Source organism: Eucalyptus grandis, chromosome 11 (genome assembly GCF_016545825.1).
Source record: "Eucalyptus grandis isolate ANBG69807.140 chromosome 11, ASM1654582v1, whole genome shotgun sequence".
Lineage (NCBI taxonomy): Eukaryota > Viridiplantae > Streptophyta > Magnoliopsida > Myrtales > Myrtaceae > Eucalyptus > Eucalyptus grandis.
Window position 1 is genome coordinate 8,907,573 of NC_052622.1, and position 27,808 is coordinate 8,935,380.

Below are 27,808 nucleotides of genomic sequence, written 5' to 3' on the forward strand. Positions count from 1 at the left end.
CAGCGGACACAAACAGAATCCTAACGGATTCAATTGGTGATACGATTTGACGTGGAGCGCAAGCTTTCCTTCTTCCGTTAGATTACGGAGCGGAAGGTGTTCTTTTGGGGTCCAATTGAAAATACAAAAATTCCGGCTATGACCGAAACCCAAATGGCATAGTCACTTTTTCATTTTCCTTTTCTTTTCATTTTCAATAAAGAGAAAGGAAAACTCCTTGCATAATCACCGGAGCAATTATAAATAATATGAATTTTAGGCCCTAGAAAGGTACTGTTTTTCTAATGTGTTTCATAAAACTCGCACTTATCTAATCAACTGAAAATATACAAGAATCGGAACTCTAATATTGGATTGATAGAACTAATTAGTTCATGCGACGTGACTTCAGATCGAAACTCAAACGGCACATACACTTTCTATTTTTGTTTTTCTTTCCATTTTATATACAAGATATGAAATTACTGTTGGGGTTGATGATCTTGAAATTTATGTAATCAATTAAAATACAAAAATTAGAATTTAATTTGGAATTAATTGAACTAATTAGTTCGTGTGTTGTGATGGAGCGTAGTGATGATGGATTCACATCGGAACCCAAATGGTACAGGTTCTTTTCATTTTCAATAAAGGAAAAGAAAAAAAAAACACTATGCATTACCACGTTTTATATTTCCAACATTAGTGCTAGCAATATCCAAGGAATTATAAATGATATGAATGTTACTATAATAGAGCGCAATGAGTTTTAGATAAGAACCCAAACAGCCTAGGCACTTTCTCGTTTTGCTTTTCTTTTCATTTTCAACAAAGCAAAAAATAAAAAATAAAAACCTCGGCATCATCATATTTAATGTCGTCAACATTAGTGTTTACAATATTTGAGCTTTTATAAATGATATGAATTTTATTATTGATTTAAAAAAAAATAAAGAAATAAAAATATTATTAAAAAGAGTGCAAAACGTGAGAACAGATTGTTCAATATTTTGAAAAGATTTTCCAGTTCCCTTGAAAAAACCAAAAACAGAAACTTTCCGTTTTTCGGATTCCTTCGTAAATGAAACATTTTTCTTATCAAATTAATTCCTTAAAAAAATCAAATCTTTTTGTTTCTTTTTTTATTTTCCTTTCTCTTTCATCCTCCGCTCGCCGCCGCATTACTCGGCGGCCGGCCATTGGGGGTCTCTTTCCTAACATAAAGAGGGTGGTGCACTTAGGGCTCTCATGTACCACCAACTCGACCCGAAATATGGGCTTTCTTGTTCCGGAACTTGGGTACCCCATTACCCTTGTCACTGGATGAATAACGTGCGAAAAGAGGATGAAATGTGAGCTTGCGGCGGTGGAAGAAGAGAGGGAGGAGGGGAGAGAGCGAGCATGGGGAATGGAGATGAGCTTGGGGAGGAAAGGTGGTGGGTTGGGATGGCTGAGTATGGCTATTCTCAACCTACGAGTTATTCTTGCAAGGCACAGAGACATGATGAAGAAAAGAGAGAAGCAAATGAAATACTTTTTTTTCCTTAAGACTATGAGAGAAATAAAGATTCTTGAGCCAGCAAGCTTACAGCTCAACCTCCACGTGGGATTCGTGCGACCATGGCGTTGGTGTCACATGGCCTCCGACCAGGCTCAAGGTCGCACAACCTCAATTCATTCTCTCTCTCAAATTTTATTCGAAAAATTACTTTTCAAATTGGATATCAAAATTTGTAAAATAAATGTTCACCAAACACTATTTGGGTTTGGTCCAAATTAATGTTGTCTCAAAAGTCACCCTAAATCGTGTGAAAGCTGAAAAGCCTTCTGCATGGACCCATCCCTTCGACCAGTTGCAAGAAGATTCTTTTCTGTATTTGCAAACATCTTTCTTCTTTTTAAAATTCTTGAATCTCTATGTAATTTAGTGCGCCCCGATCAAATCCTCGATTCGTGCAGAGAGATCTCTAGTCCATAAAATTCTAGCCATATCGTAAAGCACAGATCTCTTGCTAACAAGACAACAAAGCGACAGGCGCCGATTCTCCCACTTTTAGAGTATCTCTGAGGGAAAAGGGAAATTACGAAAATCGGCATTCCTCGTACTTATAGCAGCTACTCATTTATTATGCTCACATTCCTACAGTCTGCCACAATCCGCAAGAAGATAAGTTCCCGCAAGAAAAACGACAATCCATCGGTTCCGAGTTATTCAAACACCACATCACCTCGATCGATTCCTTCGACACGATGCCCATCCTCGCAAAGACGATATCTCTACTGGTACGTATGCTACACTCTCGCGAACCCAGGAACGCGGAGGCGAAGAAATTCCGGCGATCCTTCTGCCCGATCGAGCGACGAGAACCCCAACGGATGGAGCTCGGAGAAAGCGACGGAGTACGCACCGTCCACTGTCTCTGGAATTGGAACGTGTTTCATAGACAGCCGCAACAAAGAGACCCATTAAACGGGTGGATCGGGTCGGGTTTGGGTCGGGTCATAAATGGTCCGACCCAAATCGACCCATTTAATGAATAATTTTTATAATTTTAAAATAATTATTTTAAAAATCGAATTTTAATTTATTTTTTATTTTTTAAAAATTAAATTTTTAATTTATTTTTATTTTTATTTTTTCAGAATATAATTTTTATTTTTACTTTTCTTTTTTCTTCTTCCTCTTCTTCTAAACCACTACTCTACAAGGCTTTGGGCCAAAGCCCCTTGAATTAATTCTTTTCACCCAAAACCATCCTCATCAATTTCTTTTTCCTATTTTGGCCTCATAGGAGGAACTGTTCATCTTCACTAGTGAACCTTCCTCAATTGAGGCGAGCGAGTTCAAACTTTCTTTGGAATCACTTCTCTACCCCTTCAATAATTTTTTTCACCCAAAACCATCCTCATCAATTTTTTTAATTTTTCTATTTTGGCCTCATAGAAGGAACCATTCATCTTCACTAGTGAACCTTCTTAATAGTTGCATGAGGCCGGCTCAGAAAGCCAAATCTAGCTAGGAGCGAGGTAGTTTAGCACCCACCAGTCTTGTTTGCAAGGTTGCCAACTGCTAACCCTTCACTAGTTTTAAGATTTAAAAAAAAAAAAGAAAATGAATAAAAGTTAGTTACATTATGATTTTTCTAAACACTATTTAAATCAAAAATTTTTCAAGTGAATTTTTAAATAATAATTTATCAATTTCAAAAACTCCGTTTATTTTCACACATTTCCAAAGTTTTTCCCTAAAAGCCAAATCAAATAAAACCTTAAAAAGCCTTTGGAAATACAATTGCATCGTCACAAATTCTCCAAAAAATTTAGAGGAAAAGTTTTCCCAAACACTCACCCGACACCCATGTCTCGTTCCGGCTAGCGTCCTCCTGCAACCGAATCTCTCGCCCTCGTCCTCGCTCCCGTCATCGACTCCAACAGAGCTCTCTCTCGGGCTCTCCACATTGGGGTTTGGATTCTTAACATGGGTGAAGAGAGTGAGCCGCGTGGAGTTGGACGAGTGGCCAGGCCAAGCCAGGCGATTCACGAACCGGGTTCAGGCGAGGTGAAGGCGTGCCATTGGCTGTCAATTTTTCGAAAGTTTTTGCTTTTCATATTAACATGATCGTCTCCATTGATTCTATTGAGGGCCATGAGGGTGTGGTTTCGCTTTCCATACTGATGTAATTGTCTTTTCTTTTTCTGTTTTTAGTGGAGATCGTCTTCCTCTCATCCCCTTTTTATTCGTCGTCTTCTTCTGAAAGACCATAACGTTACATACGTACAAAAATACATATTTCTATGCTGCTCCTTTTCTTATGTGTTTCATAGCTTTAATAACTACTTACAATCAAATTGTTACGATTAGAAAATATGTTTTGATGATTACTATCTGTTGGGAAAAATATATTTGTGGAGAATAAAATTTTCCCGATACTATTTCTATGAAAATTAAAAAGGATAAAATTAACTGAAAGCAGTAAAGATGAGTAATAAATAACACCGAATTTTAACGGAAAAACCCTCCAAGGCGAAGGGAAAAATCACGGGACCGTGTCCACTTCAAACTTCCACTATGATAAATAATGGGATACAACTTGGGTGGATCTCTCTGCCTCTCATTTGATAACTCTCTCTTTGGAAGAAGAAAATTGTTTCTTCCGCTACATAGTCTTGCTTTTGTGTAACCTCTTCTCCGCTGAAGGACTCCTATTCATAGGAGCAAATACAATCCCAAATAGGAATTATACGATACAAAATCACGTAGATTTATCTCCTAATCTCTCATGATTTTGTATATATGTGAATATCACTTTGATTTCTTTTCCAATTTCCCTTGATTTTCTAGATGTGGAAAATCACATTGATTTATTTCCCCATCTCTTTTGATATTTTTTTTTTCTTTTTCTCCCTTTTTTTTTTTTTTTTTGCACGCTCACTACTATACATATTCTACTGCAGATATACATAATTGCATTGGCCTCTCCAATTGGGAGTGACCTACTCAACAAATCTCCCCCTCACGAGCAAGTTGGAGAAGGCGTCAAACCTGCAAAAGTTCGACAGGCTTGCAATAGAGATTTTATCATCATATCTCGAGCCATTGTTGTCAGTGTGTATCTTCTTTAGCTGTAGGGCTTTTTCTTCCAACACATATCCAATGATATCTGACATCAATGTGTTTGGATCTAGAGTGGAAAGTTGCATTTTTGCTGAGGTGTATTGCGCTTTGACTATCTGAATACAAGATATACTCCTCTTGGTTGTGGCCCACTTCTTATAGAAACTTCTTCATCCACAAGAGTTCTTTACATGCTTCCGTTATCACAATATACTCCGCTTCAGCAGTAGATAGGGCAACACATTTTTGTAGTCGAGATTGCCATGAAACTACTCCCCCTGCAAAAGTCATTAGATATCCCGATGTAGACTTTCTTGAGTCCACGTCTCCTGCCATGTCTGAATCCGAAAAACCTTCTAACACAGTTTTACCATCACCCAAACATATGCAATTATTAGATGTACCACGAAGATACCTGAATATCCATTTGACTGCTGCCCAATGTTCCTTACCAGGATTAGATAGAAATATACTTACCACACCAACTGCATACGCGATATCAGGCCTCGTACATACCATCGCGTACATTAGACTGCCAACCGCCGATGCATAAGGGACTTTTTCCATTTCCTTCTTTTCTGTCTCACTTTTTGGGCATTGATCTAAGCTGAGTTTAAAATGATTTGCAAGTGGAGAACAAACTGCTTTGAATTTATTCATATTAAATCTTTCAAGAACTTTATTAACATACCGTTCTTGAGATAGCCAGAGTTTACGATTCTGTCTGTCTCGCAAGATTTCCATCCCAAGAATTTGTTTTGCAAGTCCCAAATCCTTCATCACAAAGCACTTGCTCAATTCCTTCTTTAAGTTGTTGATCTTGCTTTTATCCTGACCAACAATCAGCATGTCATCAACGTAAAGCAAAAGAATGAGGAAATTACCATGTTTCTTGATGCAATCAGCGGTGGTTTTGTTGAACCCATTTTCTTCCATGAAGGAATCGAATTTTATGTACCACTGTCTTGGTGCCTTTGAGCCCATAAAGACTCTTCCTCAATTTACACACAAGATTTTCTTTGCCTTTGATTTTGAAACCTTATGGCTGATCCATGTAGATCTCCTCATTTAGATCTCCATGTAAAAATGCGGTCTTCACGTCAAGTTGCTCGACTCCAAGTTCAAGCTTTTGCCAAGCCAAGGATAACCGGATGAAGGACATTTTAACTACAGAGAAAATATCTCATCGAAGTCGATATCTTTCTTGGTGAATCCCTTCACAACCAACCTTGCTTTGTATCGTGGCTGAGTTACCTTCTTCATCTTTAGTTTGAACACCCACTTGTTTTTGAGAGCTTTTCTTCCTCAAGTTGACTAAATCATAAGTATGATTTTCTTTGGATTTCATCTCCTCCTGATTTTTAACCACTCCTCTTTGTGCTCGTGGAATAAAGCTTCTTGGTAATTCTCATTCTCCCCGTCGTGAGCATCATGTACTCATTGGGAGAATATCTACGACTTTGTCGTTCACGAGTTGATCTCCTCAATGAGGTTCATATGGGACCTGTTCAACAATTGGTTCAGGTTCAAGTTCGGTTGAAGTAGTCATACCTTCAATCCTAGATTTAACTTGCTTGTTGATAGGAGGAGCGACAAAGATCAACTCGTATTCGTCTGTTGATGGAGATTTCTCGTGCTTCTCAAAGTCCTCGATTGTCTGATCTTCAAGAAATACCACGTCCCTGCTTCTGACTATTTTCTGGTTAATGGGATCCCAAAGTTTGTAGCCGAATTCTTCATGTGCGTACCCAAAAAAAAAAAAAATACATTGCTTTGATTTTCCATCAAGCTTTGATCTCTCATCCCTTGGAATGTGAACAAATGCTCTACAGCCGAACACCTTCAAGTGGCCATAAGAAATATCCTTACCGGTCCAGACACTTTGAGGTACATCACCGTTAAGTGGAGTTGAAGGTGATAGGTTGATTAAATCAACCGCAATTCTCATTGCCTCACCCCAAAAGTGGTTTGGCAGCCTTGCGTTGGAGAGCATACATCTGATTCTTTCACATATGGTTCTATTTATCCGCTCTGCGACACCGTTGTGTTGAGGTGTTTTTGGTACGGATCTTTCTAGTTTGATCCCAAGGTTTTTGCAATAATCTTCAAAAGGTCCTCGGTATTCACCACCGTTGTCAGAGCGTACACACTTCAATCGCTTGCCTGTTTCTCTTTCAACCTTCATATGAAATTGCTTGAACATTTCCTACACTTGATCTTTAGTTTTCAAAGCAAATGCCCACACCTTTCTAGAGTGGGCATCAATAAATGTTACAAAATAAAGCGCACCTCCAAGTGTCCTAGTTTGCATTGTGCATACATCAGTATGTATCAGATCTAAAATTTCAACTTTTCTAGATGGTGGGGAATTGTGAAATGCTACTCTATGTTGTTTTCTCATAATGCAGTACCTTTTATTCCGGGTAGAAGTTGCTTCCTAGTGAGAATCTTAAGTCCTTTCTCACTCATGTGTCCGAGTCGCTTATGCCAAAACTCGGTGGTGACTCCTTTTCGGTTACATTCACCTCTCCTCTACACGGCTTGAATTGTGTGATATAGAGAGAGTTAGACTTTTCTCCTTTGGCTATCACCAAATTACCTTTGCTGAGCTTCCATTTTCCATCACTAAAGAAATTGATGTAGCCTTCGTCATCAAGCTTGCCGGCAGATATAAGATTATGGCGTATGTCCGGAACATGTCTCACATCTTTGAGTAGTAGCCTACATCCAACATTAGTCTCCAAATAAATATTACCCATACCAATAATTTTGGACGTACCTTCGTTTCCCATCTTTACGAGTCCAAAATCACCAATGGTGTAAGAAGTAAAAAGATCTTGACGAGGCGTGACGTGGTAGGATGCGCCAGAATCAACTACCCATGTCGAATCTTGGGATGCAAGATTAATGGAATCATCACTTTGAATAATGATCACCTCATCCGCAATATTTGCAGTGTCATTCGTCTAGTTCTCATTAGCTTTGTTGATGTTATGACTTTTTGATTTTTCCGCCTTTAGCTTTTTGCATTCTCGGATGAAGTGTCCCAGTTTACCACAATGATGGCACTTCTTGTCTCGTCTGAAGTTGGATTGGGACCTTCCTCGTTGCTGATTCCGGAAGTTTTGGCTTTTGCTTCTCCCTCTCTGTTCTTGATTTTCTTGTCGATTAATGACAAGAGTCTCGGATGCAGGGTTGACTCCACTCTCTTTTCGCCAAGATTCTTCATTCAACATTCTATCTTTTACCACGTCCATGGTAAGCTTGCCATCAGGAGCCGAGTTGCTGACTGACACAACAAGTGTGTCCCAACTATTTGGCAAAGAGCTAAGCAGCAGTAATGCCTGCAATTCATCATCTAATGTCATCTTCATAGAATTAAGTTGGTCTACTATACCTTGGAACTCGCTCAAGTGTTCCGAGACACTGCTCCCGTCTTTGTATTTCAGATTCACGAGCCGCCGCATGTGATTTGCTTTATTCTCGCGCCGTTGTTCTTGCGTACATCTTCTCTAATTTTTGCCAAAGAACACCAGCATCATGTTCATTATCAAAATTTTGAAAAATACTCTTATCAATCCATTGTCAGATTTGAGCGGCACACTTCCGATTGAGCACCATCCATTTGCTATCAGACATTGTCATTGGTTTGCCACCAGAAGATTATGCCAATTTGGCTTCCATTACAGGATCTGACTCCTCGGACGTTAGTACTTATACCTCCGTCGGTATCACAATTGGCCTCCAAAGATCTTTAATGTATAGCAGATTCTCCATCTTTGGTTTCCAGATTGCATAATTGAATGCAGTCAATTTTATCATGTTGCCAAAATTTTCCTCCATTTAATTCTGCACAGAAAAATAATAAATAGAGCAACCTCACTCTGATACCACTTGTTGGGAAAAATATATTTGTGGAGAACGCCCATAAAATTTTTCCCGATACTATTTCTGTGAAAATTAAATAGGATAAAATACTAACTGAAAGCAGTAAGGATGAGTAATAAATAACACCGGAATTTTAACGTGGAAAACCCTCCAAGGCAAAGGGAAAAACCACGGGACCGTAGTCCACTTCAAACTTCCACTATGATAAATAATGGGATACAACTTCACCAAAAGGTGGATCTCTGTCTTCAATTTGTGGATCTGAACCTCTTATAAACTGGATAACTCACTCAAAGATAACTCTCTTTCTTGGAAGAAGAAAACTGTTTCTTCCGCTACGCTACTCTGATATTCTTGCTTTTATGTAACCTCTTCTCCGCTGAGGAGGACTCCTATTCATAGGAGCAAATACAATCCCAAATAGGAATTATACAATACAAAATCACGTAGATTTATCTCATAATCTCTCGTGATTTTGTATATATGAGAATATCACTTTGATTTCTTTTCCAATTTCCCTTGATTTTCTAGATGTGAAAAATCACGTTGATTTATCTCCCCCATCTCTTTTGATATATTGTTTTTCTTTTTCTCCCTTTTTTCTTTTTCTTTTACACACTCACTACTATACATATTCTACTGCAGATATACATAATTGCATTGGCCTCTCCAATTGGGAGTGACCTACTCAACACTATCAAGTTGTCAAGGATTTGAGGAGAATGTTATTTTCTTTTCGGATGTTTTGACATGGAGGTTAATATGAACAGAAGATGATAATGCTGAATTGTTGAGTTAGGAGGGAGCATTTAACCTCCTTTTTCGTTCAAAACACCGAAAAAGAGAGTAAGAAAATGTTCTTAAATACTCTGCTCCTCTTGTCAACTTAGGCCATTCCAATGAAGTAATTTTGGCATAAGTCGTCTTTTGTTGTGATTTTGCTTATGATGTTTACATGGGCTTGTCATGTAAAATCAATAGTCAATATTACCTTGGCACATCTCAGCAAGACTTATCATCAATGATGATTGTTACACATACCGAAGGCCTAGTATTTTTGAATTATCAATTTTTCAACGGTGATTTCTTCAAAGTTTTATCTTTCTTTTCTTTTGGGTGGGATAGAGATGCGGTGATGAGGTGAAGGCACTAGCCAGGGTGTTGATGGGGGAGCCATGCTGTGAACCCATCCTTTCAATAAACGATTTCTCCTTCCATTAAGCAACACGATAAATATAATCCCTTTGTCCCTTTTTTCATCCTATTTTGAGTTTAATTATTGGGTTTGAAGATTTAATACAAAAAAAAGATAAGATAAGAAGAAGAAGAAGAAAAGGAGGAGGTTTTGGGCACTAGATCTAGCATTGTGGAATTTTTCCACTATTGTGGAATTTAAATTATAGATCATTCAATTGCATTGACCTTTCTTTGATTGAAAAAGAAAGAGAAAAGAAAATCTTATTGTCTTTTCCCATGCTCTTGATCCTGAACGGCCAAGAAGACATTCTTGCTGCGAAGTGTAGGTTGGAGTAGTTTGCTCACAAATCTTGTTTCAAGTATCTATTGTTTTTGTTTTATTTGGTTTCGAGTCTTGCTCCTTGTTGAGTATTTTGCCATGATTTGGAACAAAGTGGTTCTATTATACCACCCCAAAGATGGTGACAAGCTACGATTACAAGCAGAAGTTCCCATTTGAGAGAAGCCATAGTTGAAGCAATTTCATAAAAAGAAATTCATTGATCACTTGAGATGGCACAAATGAAGTCGCAAGCTTTTCTTTTTTTTTTTCCTTAAAAAAATGGTGAAATTTACTTAAAGGGCTTGATAGCACTCTAGCCAAAGTGCTCGTCTATGCCTTATGACGGAGAGGAGGTTTCATGTGCAATTTAATTGTATATGAGGACTAAGAAGTTGTAATCCTTGGACATTATAGCCGCATTTATGAGAGAACTAAAGCATATGAATTATTTCGCGAAAATGACTTAATCTCATCTTGGCAAATTATATAGCTAGATTACCATGGCATGTTTTAAGCAGATGAGGATACATCACATTACAAGTTTAAAATAGGAATGTCAATTAAAACAAGAAATACCATGGGTACTAAATCAGATTGACATGGTGTCTTGATGTTCATCAAACTTAATTTAAATTTTGGATTTGATGTTAGGGTGTTTTGATTCACGTTTCTTAAAAAGTCACACATTTGAAGTGGACTGTTCTAAATTAGAAGCAAACCTAACTAGAAGTTGGATTTCATGAGAGATGCAATTGACGAACAAGCTGTGCAGTCCAATAAACCTCAATGAAAGAGAGTACTTTTCTCATAATATAGGTTTAAGGATGAGCTCTAAGGATGAGCGACCCAAAGAATGAAATTGCTTGCTTAGGTTCAGACCCAGTGAGCTCAAGAGGTCCTAACAAGCCGACAGGCCATGATCGATCCACTAGTATTGATCCACCATGCCGCAACGGGCACCCACCACTACACACCATCTTGCAGTCCTCATTATGCCTACCTTGCGCGTCCATTCAACAAGTCTAGTCACTATCCCTAACCTTGGCAATACTCCTTTGAATACCAATTGTTCTAATTTTAAACTTCAACGAGAATCCTCCCATAATTTCTACCTTCCTAATCTTTTCCCATCTCAGTCAATCCGTAGCAGCACAAGCATCCACTCCAGGAACACCACCTCCCACGTCCAGATCAGAAAACAAGTACTGCCAACTGAATTATAAGAATATATCCACCTACTCCTGACTGACACCTGACAATCTACCTTGAATACCAGAATCTTGTTACGAAAATTACATGCCATGCCAAGGATAGAAGTCACTAAATAAGATTGATCATGCACAATTTCCATCCATGTAAATTACATCGTCACAAAGGTTATCCAACAAAGGTTATCCAACAGAATTTTTCCCATTTCATTTCTTCCATCTAAAGTAGAAACCCGATGGGATGGCCACCCAAAGCATTAATCCGCTCCCTAACAAAAGCAACAAAACAAGTTATAACATAAACACCACATGCAGAAAAAGAAAAGATCATGACACGATTAAGGATTTATAAACCATCGATTATTCAAACTAATAGTCCACCATACCACATGCAAGAAGCACTCGCAATATTTTTCAATGAGATCTAATGCAATAATTCTTACCAACAATTAACTTAGACTTTTCCCAGAGTTGCATTGCTAGTGTCCTTGTGTCCTTGCCGGCTAACCTGTGGCAGTCGAAGAGCAAAGTCAAAGAGGTAAGCAATGGAATTTAAAGTAAACCCATAAATAATGCTTTGTATATACGGAGCATCTAAAAGAAACTACAATTCAAGTCAAATATGGTAATCATCTATGAAGATTCACAATGTCCATAGAAGTCGATCAACAACATTGACTTTTGGACTCTCAGCCATCCTCTAGCTCCTCTAGCCTAGGAAATCAACATCCTTCGCCTTGATTTCTTCATGGAGAATAAGTTGTCTCCGGAGAACTGAATCATTTCCCATAAATATACATGGAGAATGAATTACATAATAAGCACCTCTCACATTGATTTCTTAGAGGCTCTCAACAGCCATCACTTAGAAGATAAGAACACCTTAGGGAAGGAAGGGAAAAGAAGGCAACACTTGCAGGGGACAATCAGCCAGTACCCCAAAAAAGGAAAAAAAAAAAAAACAGTATTAACAGAAGCGAGAAATATATGTGTGAGTTAAATTGGCTTTCGGATTCTTGGCCTTCCTCTAGTGTGGGAAATCACGTAGTTGGCCTCCAAAATGAAGTGCTCATGCTGTGCTGCTCAAAAGGGCATTGTTCTACATTTCTTTGGAAATGAATGTATGGAAAATGAATTACCCCTAACTATTACATAATAAGCATCTCTCACATTGATTTATGAGTCAATGATGCTGATGGTCCAGACGGTCTCTACAGCTATCACTTAAAACAGCAACAGAACACCTTAAAAGGAGGAAGGGAAAAGAAGGCACTACTTGTTCTGGGCAATCAACCAGCCAGGGTACTTCCTTGCTTCTTCTTTGGCTACACGAAATACATCTTCATCTTGGCTCGAGAACTCAAACTTATTAACAACCTAATAAATAAAGAAGTGAGATCCAAAAGGATTTATCTTGAGATACAAATTAACAACCTAATAAATAACAGTCCAGTTAAAGGAGATACAAAAGGATCTAAAAGGATCTAGCAGACGGACTAATGTTGACATAAAATTTGGTCTTAAACAGGACACCTCATGGGTTATAGTGATCAAAGTTGGAAACAGATTGCAGAACAACATGCCAAGCTCGTGACGGATGGTAAAGGATACCTGTTGGATTGACCATTAGAAATCACCTAGGGATGGAGATGAAATCAAATTGATCCTTTAGATTTGTATCAAATGATACCGATCAAAAGAGCATGTGATGTACACTGAAGACATCCTCTCCCGTGAAAAAAATTTGCCACAAAATATGTCAAAATACTCCTCCCTGAGCACTCTACTCGATTTTGGTGCTTCTTCATAAGGAAAACCCACAAGATGTGAATTAGAATTAGAGTGTTAAGCGATAAAATCTATGGGATAAAAAGGTCGGATATTGTGAAGGCCAAACAAAACAAGAAACAAAACAAGCACCACATGACCTATTGAAAACCATCATGGTCCACTCAATGCTTGTGATCATAAACTTTTTGTGAGATAAGTTTTTGTAAAGAAACAAGCAACATTCATATAAGACACACCTTCCATTTATGTGGTATCCTATCCACTTCAAATGGAAAGTGATCACTAGGCCAAAGAGCATCTGCCTCCTGCACTCAAAACAGGAACCGCAATCAAGGTCGTTCTGAAGCATAGAACAATGCACAGTGCAAGCGAAACCCTAAAAACCATCTTAAATTAGCATGAAGAGAGAAACACCTTCAGTTTCGGCCAGTAAGTCATAGCAAGCTCTACTTCTAGTTCTCTACATGATTCCTGCAACCAAAGCCATCTTATTACATTTAGGGCACCAACATTAAAAATAATCTGACAATAAACTATGGTCGATTCTCTTTCACTGCCACATTTTGTGGGCAACCAAACAGATCATCAAGCCCAAATGCAAGTAACTCAATTTTCCAAGTCTCATTTCCTTTTCCCTTCATTTTCCTTCTCCCAAACAATCTTCAGAATTCAAATTTTTTTAGAACTTGAACCTTTGCAGCACTCTTTGCAGCACTCGCTCCAGACCCCTGTTTCCTCCTCCTCCGGAGCACGTACACGTATGTGCAGTGGTGGTCCCTGCAGGGAGGGTCCTGGGGCAGGCATGTGACCACCACCCTCTTGGAGAGTTTCTCAGGTAGCCTCCTACAACCACAACCGGATGTTAAAGTAATCAAAACTGCAGAATGAAAAATTGAAAGCAACTAGGTCTTGACTCAGGTGTCATCCTCCACAGAGGATAGATCAATTCCACGCAAAAAAAATAGAGAGAATACTCACGGGTCTCCCTCGTGAAGAATTGTCTCCACTTCCTTGCTCATTTCTCAGTAAAAACGGTCCAATGTCTCCTCAACATATTTCATCTCCTAATGCAGAAAACCAGAAATTTTGCGAAGTGTAATGACTTCTCTCTGATGGTCCACTATACCACATGCAAGAAGCACTCGCAATATTTTCAATGAGATCCAAAGCAATAAATCTTACCAATGATGCTGCCCTGCATCTCTCTCTAATTTTCTCAGATGAACGCTTTTCCAATGCATTATCAGGGGAAAATACTAGAGAAGAGAAAGTAATGGAATTTAAAGAGGGCAAACTAAAGTAAAGTAGAGAAATAATGCTTTGTATATCTAGACCATCCAAAAACTGCAATTCAAGATGGCCACTAGGGCAACTCCATAAAAGTCATCAACTCCTAAAAATACTCCTAACTAAAAATGCAACAACGTAAGTGAGTTGATGAAGTGGTCTTTGCTGCTCAAAAGTATATTGTTCTGCATTTCCTTGGCAATAAATGCGTGGAGGATTTGGTTGAAGCCCATAAACTCAATAATGGAATAGATGCATGGAAGGGAAAATAAGGCAATACCTTTACTGGGTAACCACCAACATACTCTTGTTCTTGTTCTTCCTCATCACGCATATTAGCAACCTAATAAACAACTCAAGTGAGATCCATAGGGATATATGTAGAGCCTAAAAGGATATTATTCTGCATTTCCTTGGCATGGATTACGCCTCCTAATTAATTACATGATAATCACCTACATTGATTTATTACAAATAATCACCTCACATTGATTTTCATTGAAGCCGATAAAGCCATAAAGCCATCAGAACCACAGACAATGGAAGGAAAGGCCTTACAGAAAGGAAGGGAAAAGAAGGCAATACCTCTTGGGATTAGGGAAAATACTCTTGTTGGGGAGGGTCCTCAGGCATATTAGCATCCTAATAAACAACTCAAGTGAGATCCATTATATATATGTTGAGTCCATTTAAAAGAGATGCAAAAGGATGTAGCAAACAGATTAATGCCGACATAAGATTTGGTCTAAACCAGACACCTCATAAGTTATAGCGATCAAAACTGGAAACAGATTGCAGAAAAACATGCCTGGATGGATCATCAAAAACCACCCACAGATGGAGATGAAATCAAATTGACCTTTGATTTGTACCAAATGAAAAGACATTCACCCATGACAGAATGGAGATGTAAATACAAAATTCAGATATTCCTTTAGAATTGTTACTAAAAATCTATATAAAGAGGTAAAATTGTGAAGGGAGTTTAAGTCCAAACAAAACAAGTATAACAACCATTGAACGAGAACTGAGAAATTAGGGTTGGATAAATCATTCTCTTTCACTGCCACACATTTTTGGGGCAAAAAACAATCATCAAGCCCAGTGCAACAACTGAATTTTCATTCCAAATTCAAAATTTAGAGCTCACAACCTTCATAACACTCACCTCATCGACCTGGCTCTGCGCGTTGGGGTTCGGCTCATCGAGCTGGTCCTCCACGGAATCAGCGTTGGGCTCGGGTGCACGAGAGTAGTACGCGACGGTGGAGGGGGGCCGGATCGCGAAGGAGAAGAAGAGAGGGGGAGAGGAGAGAGCGAGGTGCGTGGGGTGGGGGTGGGGCGACTGGCCGAGCCGGCCCATTCAGAACCGGATAAAGGCGAGGTGAAGGCGCGCGAATCACTGTCAGTTTCTGGATTCCTTGCTTGATCCTCCATCCATGGAAAGGTTTCCGCAACATTGCGATGATGAATTAGCGAAGCGAGGACCAGCTCGACGACGACTCGTGAAGAGGATGAGAGCAGATTCTTATGGAGAGAGAGGAAGGAGGGAGGAGAGCTCCGATATCAGCGGACACAGAATCCTAACGGATTCAATTGGTGATACGATTTGACGTGGAGCGCAAGCTTTCCTTTTTCCCTTAGATTACGGAGCGGGAGGATTAGGGAGAAAATTACGGAGAAGGCGGGAGCGCGACACGTTCCTCCCGTGGGACCCATCATCTGGACTGACTGAGGAGAATAAATATAAGGTGGGCCAGCCCCTCCACGTCACCGTGCTCCGGCTCGATCACTTTTTCATTTTCCTTTTCTTTTCATTTTCAATAAAGAAAAAGAAAACTCCTTGCATAATCACCGGAGCAATTATAAATAATATGAATTTTAGGCCTTAGAAAGGTACTATTTTTCTAATGTGTCTCATAAAACTTGTACTTATCTAATCAACTGAAAATATACAAGAATCGAAACTTTAATATTGGATTGATAGAACTAATTAGTTCATGCGACATGACCTCGATCTCAACTCAAATGGCACATACATTTTCTAATTTTGCTTTTTCTTTCCATTTTATATACAAGATATGAATTTACTATTGGGGTCGATGATCTTGAAATTTATGTAATCCATTAAAATACAATATTCGAACTTAATTTGGAATTAATTGAACTAATTAGTTCGTGTGTTGTGATGGATTTGTAGTGATGATGGATTCAGATTGGAACCCAAATGGTACAAGTTCTTTTCATTTTCAATAAAGGAAAAAAAAAAAAAAAAACACTATGCATTACCACATTATATATTTCCAACATTAGTGCTAGCAATATCCGAGGTATTATAAATGATATGAATGTTACTATAATAGAGTGCAGTGAGTTTTAGATAAGGCACTTTCTCGTTTTGCTTTTCTTTTCATTTTCAACAAAGCAAAAAAAATAAAAATAAAATAAAAACTCGGCATCATCACATTTAACGTCATCAACATTAGTGTTTACAATATTTGAGCTTTTATAAATGATATAAATTTTATTATGATAATGTGTAGGAATGTACTGTTTTTCTCGTGTGGTCATTGAAATGCAAAATTTTTCTAATTAAGTATCTTCACCCTGATTCGAAAGATATAAACCAAATGGGATGGGTCCTCGTCAATGGTACGATATTGAAATAGTCAACTCTATCAATAACTGAAAACTACCGGAAAGTTCCTCAATTGTATACGGGAAAATAGTCCCCATAGCTCGATCGGAAAAAATTAATTCCTTGCAATGGCGCTTATTTATTTTGAAATCATACTTTGGGCTAATATGAATCGACACGGCATTGATTTATTGGAATTGGAGCGCAAGATGTCATTAGTGAATTCTCCAAGTTATTTTCGGGATAATACTTTTGCCTATCTATATTGTGAAAATTTGTGCCTTAAGTATAAATTAACCCCAATGCTAATATTATTATTTACAAATCACTCTTGATGAGTCGTGATGCTGTATTGGACATACATTAATCTACGGACGATAGGAACATGTCAAATGACATCTTAAAGTTTTAGGGCTAATACATGTTGAATTTTTAACATAGTGATGTTAAAGTCATATCTTGTTGATACGGTAAGCATGATCCCATCAATCAATCAAAAATCACTCCGATCAAACGAGCCAGAAAAGATTATCAATAAGCAACAGTCGAGACTTTCAAGAAAGTTGATGAGATTTTACGAGGATTTGACTTCGGAGGATAGTCTTTAGAACGCAATGGTCTCCTTCTTCTTCGGTAGCACCGTCGCTCTTTGCATCGTCGCCCTTGGGAAAAATAGACGGGTGCTCGGCAAAGACCAAACCGATTTTTGAACCGACAATGCTTTATTGCTCTCTCGTAAAGCGCTTTCTGCGCGCCTCCCGCTGTGCCGGACCGGCTCCACCCACGCGAGGCTTGAGCAGCTGCAGGAGCAGCTTGAAACCTCAAGCTATGAGTCTATGACCATGGCTCTGCGACCCTCTTTGAATGTTACTTTTTTACTTTAAGTTTTATTAGTTCTTCTTCTTCTTTTTTTTTTTTTTTTAAATGGGATAAAGTTTTTCACGATTGATACAATAGATAGAGAGATCGAGACTGCACGGTCAAATTCTAGTTAGTGAAATTCAAAACCAACATGTGGCTTATATAGGATGGAGATTGTGATATAATGCGAAATACAAGAATGCAAAAAAAAAAATTATTTTGTTCATGATTTTATATTTCTTTTTATATTAGGAAACATTTAAATTCTTTTGGGTCTGTATTAGGAAACAATTATTCAAAAAGTAATTTGAGCTCAAGTAAGAGGATAATCTTTGAGTAAATTGTGTATAATGCATACATGAACCACAATATTCAATGTTTGAGTAAATTCTCGTAAATTTGTACCAAAATTTGAAGTAAACAAATTCACGACCGTGAGGATAATATACAAAAGTAAAAGTAAACAATTTGCAGAAAAATTAATATTTCCTTACTCTAATATATGGTTAGTGTTAGAATAAGTTCAAGAAGACAAATAAGAAGAAAACTGTGAAATGTAATGAGTGTGGAAGAATAAGCTTTTCTTTTAGTAAAAATGAAAAAAGAAGAAGAAGAAAAAAAACTTAAGAAATAATATTAAACTAAGAGCGGGATTGCAAGGGATAATAGAAGGGTGCCGTGAGCCAATAATAAAGGGTGAAAATATTAATCTTAAATCAAGAGTGAGGCAATAAGGGTAAATATAGCCGATTCAATGTAATAAAAGGTTGTCAAGAGCAAAGAAGGAGGATGTGTTTTAATAAAGCAAATCCCAAAAGTAAGGGCGAACTCACGTAATAAAACAAATGGGACTCGTGTTTTGCCTGTGTTACATTTCATAGCAAGAAATAACACTCAAAATCTAAAATTAAATTCAACTCTCATGGAGGTCACCTCGTGACAAGACAAATTTAATAGCATGAAATCCACATCAAAGTTCTTAAGTTCTTTGAGGTTGAACGAATATAGGGAAAGATCCTCATCAATTTCGCATTCGCATTCCCACCTCTCGACATACTAGTCATGTCCAAGAAGTCGAGCTGCTTACATGAGGACCATGCTGCTTTCAACATCACAAACTCCTCTTATCAATCTATATTAGAGAAGCTAAGGGTAAAATGTGTTAAAATTTTTTGACCGGAATACTCCATAGCCCTTCAGGGCTGGGCCCCCTGGATACTTCTTCCCTCGACAGCTTAATTTTTTCAAATAACACATTCCAAAGTTAGTGACCTTTGGCTGGATGTTGCTATGAAGAGCTAATTAAAGATGCACAGATATATTATCTTTAAATACAGTATAGTATTACATTCTCAAGTAAACAATATGTCCAGCTTTTAAAAATATAGAAAAGGTAAATGATAAAATGATTGTACTCTATTAAGAAATCTACTCATTTTCATTTTCATGGTGGATAATTTCAAGATGGGTATAAAACAAAGCAAACGGCAAGCAATTTCTCAGGTTGCTTTTTTTCCAGCTTATCTGTTACTTTTCTCAAATCTTTACTACCGAAACAAACTGAGAAAACTTTGCAAATTAATTAGAGGTGCATGAGAGAGAAAAAAGGACAAGAAAAAACATCGCTAGCGAATATGAACTGAAAGTTGACGAGGTAAAGAGGATAGTCACATTATTTAAGAAAGTGTCGGGATGCATTACACAATCAGGAGTAAAATTGCCATCGAACGAGATGCGTCCCAAGGGCGAAAAGTTCTCAATTATTATTTGAATACCCATTTGCACACATTACCATCAACAGCAACACTTAATAAGTGCTCTCCAAATAACAGCAGCAAACAAACCTTAGCAGCATGCCCGCTCCAAGTTGCTACCTGTAATTAAAGCATACAATTAGATAGACAAAACGTTATTGCATATCATTAAAGAAGAACACAGCATGTTTTCTGGCAATATCTTTAATTAGCTAGTCAGCCATGTGCGTTGTGTACTTAGGTCTTGGGAGCACAGCGGCCCACACTGAATTCTCATGGCTTTAAAACGCGTTACACAAATTAGAGGGACCAAAGTCTTATAAACTAGCTCAGGACTCCCCCCTTAAGCGATGTGGGACAAGAGAGGGACCCCTTCCCTACGCACGTCCGGGGACCGAGGCGCAGACGCACCGCCATCCCTCCTCCCCGCGCACCGCCACTTGGGCCGTTACATTACTAATCTGCTTCCCCCAAAGATACAAACTCTAGCCAGCATTAACCATCGACATGTCTTCATATTGTTTACATAGGACCATTCGGGGACATGCGTAGAATCCGAGATTAAAGTTCTTCGCATGTTGATCGACTAAAATTATCTATGAATTGCTAGCCTATCCCGTTCAACTAAATAATTGCATAAGTCTGGCGAGAAGAAAATGCAACCATGAAATCTCTCCTCACACGGATATTTAAACCTGTTTCAACTCAAAATACCAAGCTGGTGAACCGAGCTGACAAAGAAATTTGAAATGCAAACATAACAAGAAGCCTTCGATGAAGGCTAGCCAACGTACTAGTGCCTGGTTTGGTGGCTAGCGCCTCAGGCATTAGGGAGTGTATGTGGCCTAGGAGCACCCAGCGCATTTAGAAATGTCGGATATGGCATGATGGAGGTATATGTTACTCGGAAATACACAAAAACAGGACACCGCTTGATAGAATTATATGCCTACGAAAAAGCCATACGGAACCAGGAGCACAAGTCCATGGCTATGGCTGAACAGAAAATTATGAACATGACTTGACTAAGATGCGGAGTTTATCAAATAAGTGCATACATTTCAGTAAAAGCAAGTCCGAATTGATCGAATTGATCAATTCTGAAGGCTAGGAAGTTTAAAAGATATTGTCTTCCGTCAACACCTACTGCTGCTAACAACATAGACAATGAACACATTCCACTACGCGAGTCAACCATCAGAAAATCGCGCTCTCAAAGCCACTGCTACATATACAAAGCCGCGAAAACCAAGTAATCGCCACCAAAAGCCCATCGTTTTTCCGCTCCGAACTCGATTATGTCCTCAATCACAACGATGATGCCACCCTAGCCAGCAATGCCATTCAGAAGCAGGAGAAGCCGTACCATCAATAGTATCCCAAAGTTCACATGCCAAGTGCAAACTAAGGAAAACCAAAACCAAGAATCACGAATCAATTATCTCAGAGAAAGAAAGGTCTGTGGAGTGTGGACCCCCTCTTCCCCTCCCACTCATATATTTTGCATGTTTTTCCTCACTTTTGCCACCGACGGAGATGTCCTGTCTCGTATGTACTCAAAACTTTGGAGATTTTTGGATTCTCTTTACGTGCCGTTTAGCGTTGGAATGAGCATGTGGTTTTGTAGATGAAGTAATAATGGAAAGTAGACAGAGTTTGCAGGGTCGGTTTGGAGTGTTGGCAAGGGCAACCTTTTCTTATTAGAAGTCCTTTTTTTTTTTTTTTTTTTTTTGGCCGGGGGAGGGACGGGGCAAAATAGCCTACGGACTATTAGGGAGTTTTATAGCAATTTTTTTAAAGTATGCACATCATTATGGATTTGTAAACTCATTGGATCCAGTTTTCATGTTTTAGGCATCAAATCATGGACATGTCATTAACTGATCAATAGTTACTTCAGGACTACATACCTTGGCTCTGTTCATACGTGAAAGAGATGTTTATGAGTAGGAAGTCGGGCATTTTCTTGCTGCCTTACTAAAGAAAGTTAAGTTGAGCATTCCGCACTTTGTTCCCGACATCACTCTTGGAAGTTTTGGTGCTATTACTCAGGTGAGTACTCTTTTGACTCATTAGAAATGTTATTCCAGTTGATAGAGGCAATGTTACCGACAACTATCCTTTTAGAGAACAAAATTGAGGTGCTGATAAGCATAGTTTTGCTTTGTGGTATTACGGGGCTCGAGAGCATAGGAGTAGTACGCGGCGGTGGAAGAGGGCCCGGCGGCGACAGAGCTGGTAGAGAGAGGCAAAGTGGTAGCTTGGGGGGTTAAAACCAAAGTGAGGCGTGGGTAGGAGGTTCTTGCAGTAAAAGAAGAGAGTGGAGAGAGAAGAGAGTGAGCCGCGTGGAGTTGGACGAGTGGCCAGGCCAAGCCAGGCGATTCACGAACCGGGTTAAGGCGAGGTGAAGGCGTGCCATTGGCTGTCAATTTTTCGAAAGTTTTTGCTTTTCATATTAACATGATCGTCTCCATTGATTCTACTGAGGGCCGTGAGGGTACCTTTTGATGACTTTCGGTGGTTTCGCTTTCCATACTGATGTAATTGTCTTTTCATTTTCTGTTTTTAGTGGAGATCGTCTTCCTCTAATCCCCTTTTTATCCGTCGTCTTCTTCTGAAAGACCATAACGTTACATACATACAAAAATACATATTTCTATGCTGCTCCTTTTCTTTTGTGTTTCATAGCTTTAATAACTGCTTACAATCAAATTGTTACGATTAGAAAATTTGTTTTGATGATTACTATCAAGTTGTCAAGGATTTGAGGAGAATGTTATTTTCTTTTCGGTTGTTTTGACATGGAGGTTAATATGAACAGAAGATGATAATGCTGAATTGTTGAGTTAGGAGGGAGCATTTAACCTCTTTCATCGTTCAAAACACCGAAAAAAAAAAGAGGAAGAAAATGTTCTTAAAAACTCTGCTCCTCTCGTCAACTTAGGCCATTCCAATGAAGTAATTTTGGCATAAGTCGTCTTTTGTTGTGATTTTGCTTCTGGTGCTTACATGGGCTCATGATGTTAAATCAATATTACCTTGGCACATCTCAGCAAGACTTATCATCAATGATGATTGTTACACATACCGAAGGCCTAGTATTTTTGAATTATCAATTTTTCAACAGTGATTTCTTCAAAGTTTTATCTTTCTTTTCTTTTGGGTGGGATAGAGATGCGGTGATGAGGTGAAGGCACTAGCCGGGGTGTTGATGGGGGAGCCCATGCCATGAGCCCATCCTTTCAATAAACGATTTCTCCTTCCATTAAGCAACATGATAAATATAATCCCTCTGTCCCTTTTTTCCTCCTATTTTGAGTTCAGTTATTGGGTTTGAAGATTTGATACGAAAAAAGATAAGATAAGAGGTTTTGGGCACTAGATCTAACATTGTGGAATTTTGCCACTCTTGTGGAATTTAAATTACAGATCGTTCAATTTCATTGACCTTTCTTTGACTGAAAAAAGAAAGAAAGAGAAAAGAAAATCTTATTGTCTTTTCCTATGCTCTTTATCCTGAAAGGCCAAGAGACATTCTTGCTGCGTAGTGTAGGTTGGAATAGTTTGCTCACAAATCTTGTTTCAAGTATCTATAGTTTTTATTTTATTTGGTTTCGAGTCTTGCTCCTTGTTGAGTATTTTGCCATGATTTGGAACAAAGTGGTTCTATTATACTGCCCCAAAGATGGTGACAAGCTACGATTACAAGCAGAAGTTCCCATTTGAGAGAAGCCATAGTTGAAGCAATTTCATAAAAAGAAATTCATTGATCACTTGACATGGCACAATCGAAGTCGCAAGCTTATCTTCTTCTTTTTTTTTTCTTTTTTTTTGCCTTAAAAAAATGGTGAAATGTACTGAAAGGGCTTGAGAGCACTCTAGCCAAAGTGCTCGTCCATGCCTTGTGACCGAGAGGAGGTTTCATGTGCAATTTAATTGTATATGAGGAGTAAGAAGTTGTAATCCTTGGACATTATAGCCGCATTTATGAGAGAAGTAAAGAATACCATTTATTTCGCGAAAAATGACTTAATCTCATCTAGGCAAATTATATAGGTAGATTACCATGGCATGTTTTAAGCAGAAGAGGATAGATCACATTACAAGTTTAAAATAGGAATGGCAATTAAAACAAGAAATACTATGGGTACTAAATCAGATTGACATGGTGTCTTGATGTTCATCAAACTTAATTTAAATTTTGGATTTGATGTTAGGGTGTTTTGATTCACATTTCTTAAAAAAGTCACGCATTTGAAGTGGGCTGTTCTAAATTAGAAGCAAACCTAACCAGAAGTTGGATTTCATGAGAGATGCAATTGACGAACAAGCTGTGCAGTCCAATAAACCATTTTACAGGCCTGCCCCTCAATGAAAGAGAGTACTTTTCTCAGAATATAGATTTAAGGATGAGCTCTAAGGATGAGCGACCCCAGAATGAAATTGCTTGCTTAGCTTCAGACCCGATGAGCTCAAGCGGTCCTAACAAGCCGACAGGCCACAATCGATCCCCTAGTATTGATCCACCATGCCGCAACGGACACCCACCACTACGCATCGTCTTGCATTCCTCATTATGCCTACCTTGCCCATCCATTAAGCAAGTCTAGTCACTGTCCCTAATCTTGGCAATCCTCCTTTGAATACCACTTGTTCTAATTTTAAACTTCGACGAGAATTCTCCCATTAATTTCTACCTTCCTAATCTTTTCCCATCTCATTCAATCAGTTCCACAGCAGCACAAGCATCGAATCCAGGAGCACAACCTCCCAATTCCAGATCAGAAAACAAGTACTGCGAACCAACTTATGAGAATATATCCACGCTTTTGGGTGTGACATGTAACAATCTACCTTGAATACCAGAAGCTTTACAACTTGCTACGAAAATTACATGCCACGGATAAAAGTCACTAAATAAGATTGATTATATGCAATTTCCATGGTGCTGCATCCATGTAAATTACATCGTCACGAAGATTATCCGATAGAATTGTTTAACGTTTCATTTCTGCCATCCAAAGTAGGGATGGCCACCCAAGCAACCACGACACCCAAAGACAAAGAGGAAAGCGTTCTAACAATAGAAACGGCCAGTTTTTTCAAAGGAACTTCCAGATGACCACTCCCTAACAAAAGCAACAAAACAAGTTATATCATAAACATCAGATGCAGAAAAAGAAAAGATAATGACATGATTAAGCATTTATAAACCATCCGTAATTCAAACTAACGGATAGGTGCCACGTAATAGGGTCCACTTTACCACATGCAAGAAGCACTCGCAATATTTTTCAATGAGATCTAACACTAATTCTTACCTTTGCATGCAAAAGTGATGCAACAATTAACTTAGACTTTTCCCGCATTGCCCATGTCCTTGCAAGCTAACCTGTGGCAGTCGAAGAGCGAAGTCATGCTATAGAAGAGGGAAGCAATGGAATTTAAAAAGCACCAACTAAAGTAAACTGATAAATAATGCTTTGTATATACAGAGCATCTAAGAAACTACAATTCAAGATCGCAACTTAATGGTAATCTGGATCGAAGTCAAATATGGTAATCATCTATGAAGATTCACAATGTCCATAGAAGTCGATCAACAACATAAGTGAGTTGAATTGACTTTTGGATTCTCAACCATCCTCTAGCTCCTCTAGCGTAGGAAATCAACATCGTTCGCCTTCAGAATGAAGTTGTCTCCACTGCTCAAAAGGATATTGTGCTGCATTTCCTCAGAAATAAATGCATGGAGAATGAATTACACCCCTAACTATTACATAATAAGCACCTCTCACATTGATTTCTTAGATGCACACTACAGCCATCACTTAGAAGATAAGAACACCTTAGAGAAGGAAGGGAAAAGAAGGCAACACTTGCAGCGGGCAATCAGCCAGTACCCACACCTTAGACTTAATCAATTCTTGACGCCGATAAACCAGAATGTATCATAGATGGTCTCTACAGCTATCACTTAAAACAGCAACAGAACACCTTAAAAGGAAAAAGGGAAAAGAAGGCAATACTGAATCTGGGCAATTTAATTATCCGACCAGCGCACTCCAATGCTGCCCCCTCTGCTACATCAAATACATCTTCGCCAGAGAACTCAAACTTATTAACAACCTAATAAATAACAGAAGTGAGATCCAAAAGGATATATCTTGAGTCCAGTTAAAGGAGATACAAAATTAACAACCTTAATAAATAATAGAGGTGAGATCCAAAAGGATATATGTGGAGTCTAGTTTTTTTTTTTTTTTCCTGGTAGCTCCAGTTAAAGGGGATACAAAAGGATGTAGCACACCGACTAATGCTGACATAAAATCTATTCTTAAACAGGATACCTCATGGGCTATAGCGATCGAAGTTGGAAACAGATTGCAGAACAACATTCCTTGGCATGTGATCGGTCGTAAAGTATACCAGTTGGATTGACCATTAGAAACCACCCTTAGATGGAGATGAAATCAAATTGATCCTTTAGATTTGTATCAAATGATACTGATGAAAAGAGCATGTGATGTAAACTGAAGACATCCTCTCCCATGAAAAAAATTTGCCACAAAATATATGTCAAGATACTCTTCTCCCCGAGTATACTCAATATTCTACTCAATATTCTGGTGCTTCTTCAGAAGGAAAACCCACAAGATGTGAATTAGAATTACAGTGCTAAGCTAGAAAATCTATGGGATAAAAAGGCAGGATATTGTGAAGGTGGTTCTAGAGTCGAAACAAAACAAGTACCACACGACCTATTGAAAACCATCATCGTCCACTCAATGCTTGTGATCACCAAACTTTTTGCTTGTGAGATAAATTTTTGTAAAGAAACAAGCCCGACATTCAGATAAGACACACCTTCCATTTATGCGGTATCATATCCACTCCAAACGGAAACTCATCATTAGGCCAATGAACACCAAACGCCTGCACTCAAACAGGAACCGCAATCAGGGACCGCAAGGTTGTTCTGAAGCATAGAACAATGCACAGTGCAAGCGAAACCCCCACAACATGATCCATCTTAAATTAGCATGAACAGAGAAACACCTCTGGTCCCACCAAGTAAGTCATAGCAAGCTCTACTTCTAGTTCTCTACACGATTCCTGCAACCAAAGCCATCTTATTACATTTACAGCACAAACATTAAACATAATTTGACAAACTATGGTCGATGAATCTGATTCTCAACCAAACAGATCATCAAGCCCAAATGCAAGTAACTCAATTTTCCAAGTCTCATTTCCTTTTCCCTTCATTTTCCTTCTCCCAAACAATCTTCAGAATTCGTTCCAAATCCAAATTTTAGAACTCGAACCTTTGCAGCCCTCACTTGAGACCTATGTTTCCTCCCATGCGCTCGAACCTTTGCAGCACTCACTCGAGACCTGTGTTTCCTCCGGAGCACGTACACGTACGCGTGCTTGTACGGGTAGTCGCACGTGCAGTCGTCGGACAGACATGTGACCACCACCTTCTTGGAGAGTTTCTTGGGTAGTCTCCTACAACCACAACCGGATGTTAAAGTAATCAAAACTGCATAATGAAAAATTCAAAGCAACTAGGTCTTGACTCAGGTGTCATCCTCCACAGAGGATAGATCAATTCCACGCAACCTTGAAAAATAGAGAGAATACTCACGGGTCTCGCTCGTGAAGAATTGTCTCCACTTCCTTGCTCATTTCTTGGTAAAAATGGTCCAATGCCTCCTCACATAAATTAGTATACTAATGCAGAGAACCAGAAATTTCGCGTAATGACTTCATCCACTATACCACATGCAAGAAGCACTCGCAATATTTTCAATGAGATGTAACGCAATAAATCTTACCTCTGTATTCAAATATGCTGCCCTGGATAACTTTGTCCTTTCCTCCGATGATAAATTAAATGATAACTTTTTTTTCCAATACGTTAGCAGCGGCAAATACTAGAGAAGAGAGAAGCAATGGAATTTAAAGAGCGCAAACTAAAGTAAAGCAGATAAATAATGCTTTGTATATCTAGAGCATCCAAAAACTGCAATTCAAGATCGTGACTAAGGGCAACTCCATAAAAGTCGATCAACTCCTAAAAAAACGTTAGTGAGTTGATGAAGTGGTCTCTACTGCTCAAAAGGATATTGTTTTGCATTTCCTTGGCAATAAATGCATGGAGAATGAATTACGCCCCTAATTATTACATAATAATCACCTCACGTTGATTTTTCGTTGAAGCCGATAAACTAAAAAGCATCCTGGCTATAGCCATCACTTAGA

The 27,808-nt window shown here is 38.6% G+C and overlaps 1 protein-coding gene and 1 long non-coding RNA gene across 2 annotated transcripts; both read right to left on the bottom strand.

Moving 5' to 3' along the window:
* Positions 1-11,243: 11,243 nt before the first annotated feature.
* Positions 11,244-13,438, bottom strand: LOC120289719. Its single transcript, XM_039305045.1, has 5 exons — positions 13,415-13,438; positions 13,237-13,305; positions 12,486-12,586; positions 11,653-11,717; positions 11,244-11,478 (listed from the first exon to the last, which is right to left on the bottom strand). The coding sequence occupies exons 1-5, from the start codon at positions 13,436-13,438 to the stop codon at positions 11,417-11,419; spliced, it is 321 nt and encodes a 106-aa protein (XP_039160979.1). The 3' UTR covers positions 11,244-11,416.
* Positions 13,439-24,444: 11,006 nt separating this feature from the next.
* LOC120289472 lies at positions 24,445-25,634 on the bottom strand. The gene is made up of 3 exons (XR_005547483.1): positions 25,570-25,634; positions 24,862-24,932; positions 24,445-24,669 (listed from the first exon to the last, which is right to left on the bottom strand). It is a non-coding gene; the product is annotated as an uncharacterized LOC120289472 (long non-coding RNA).
* Between the last annotated feature and the right edge of the window lie 2,174 nt (positions 25,635-27,808).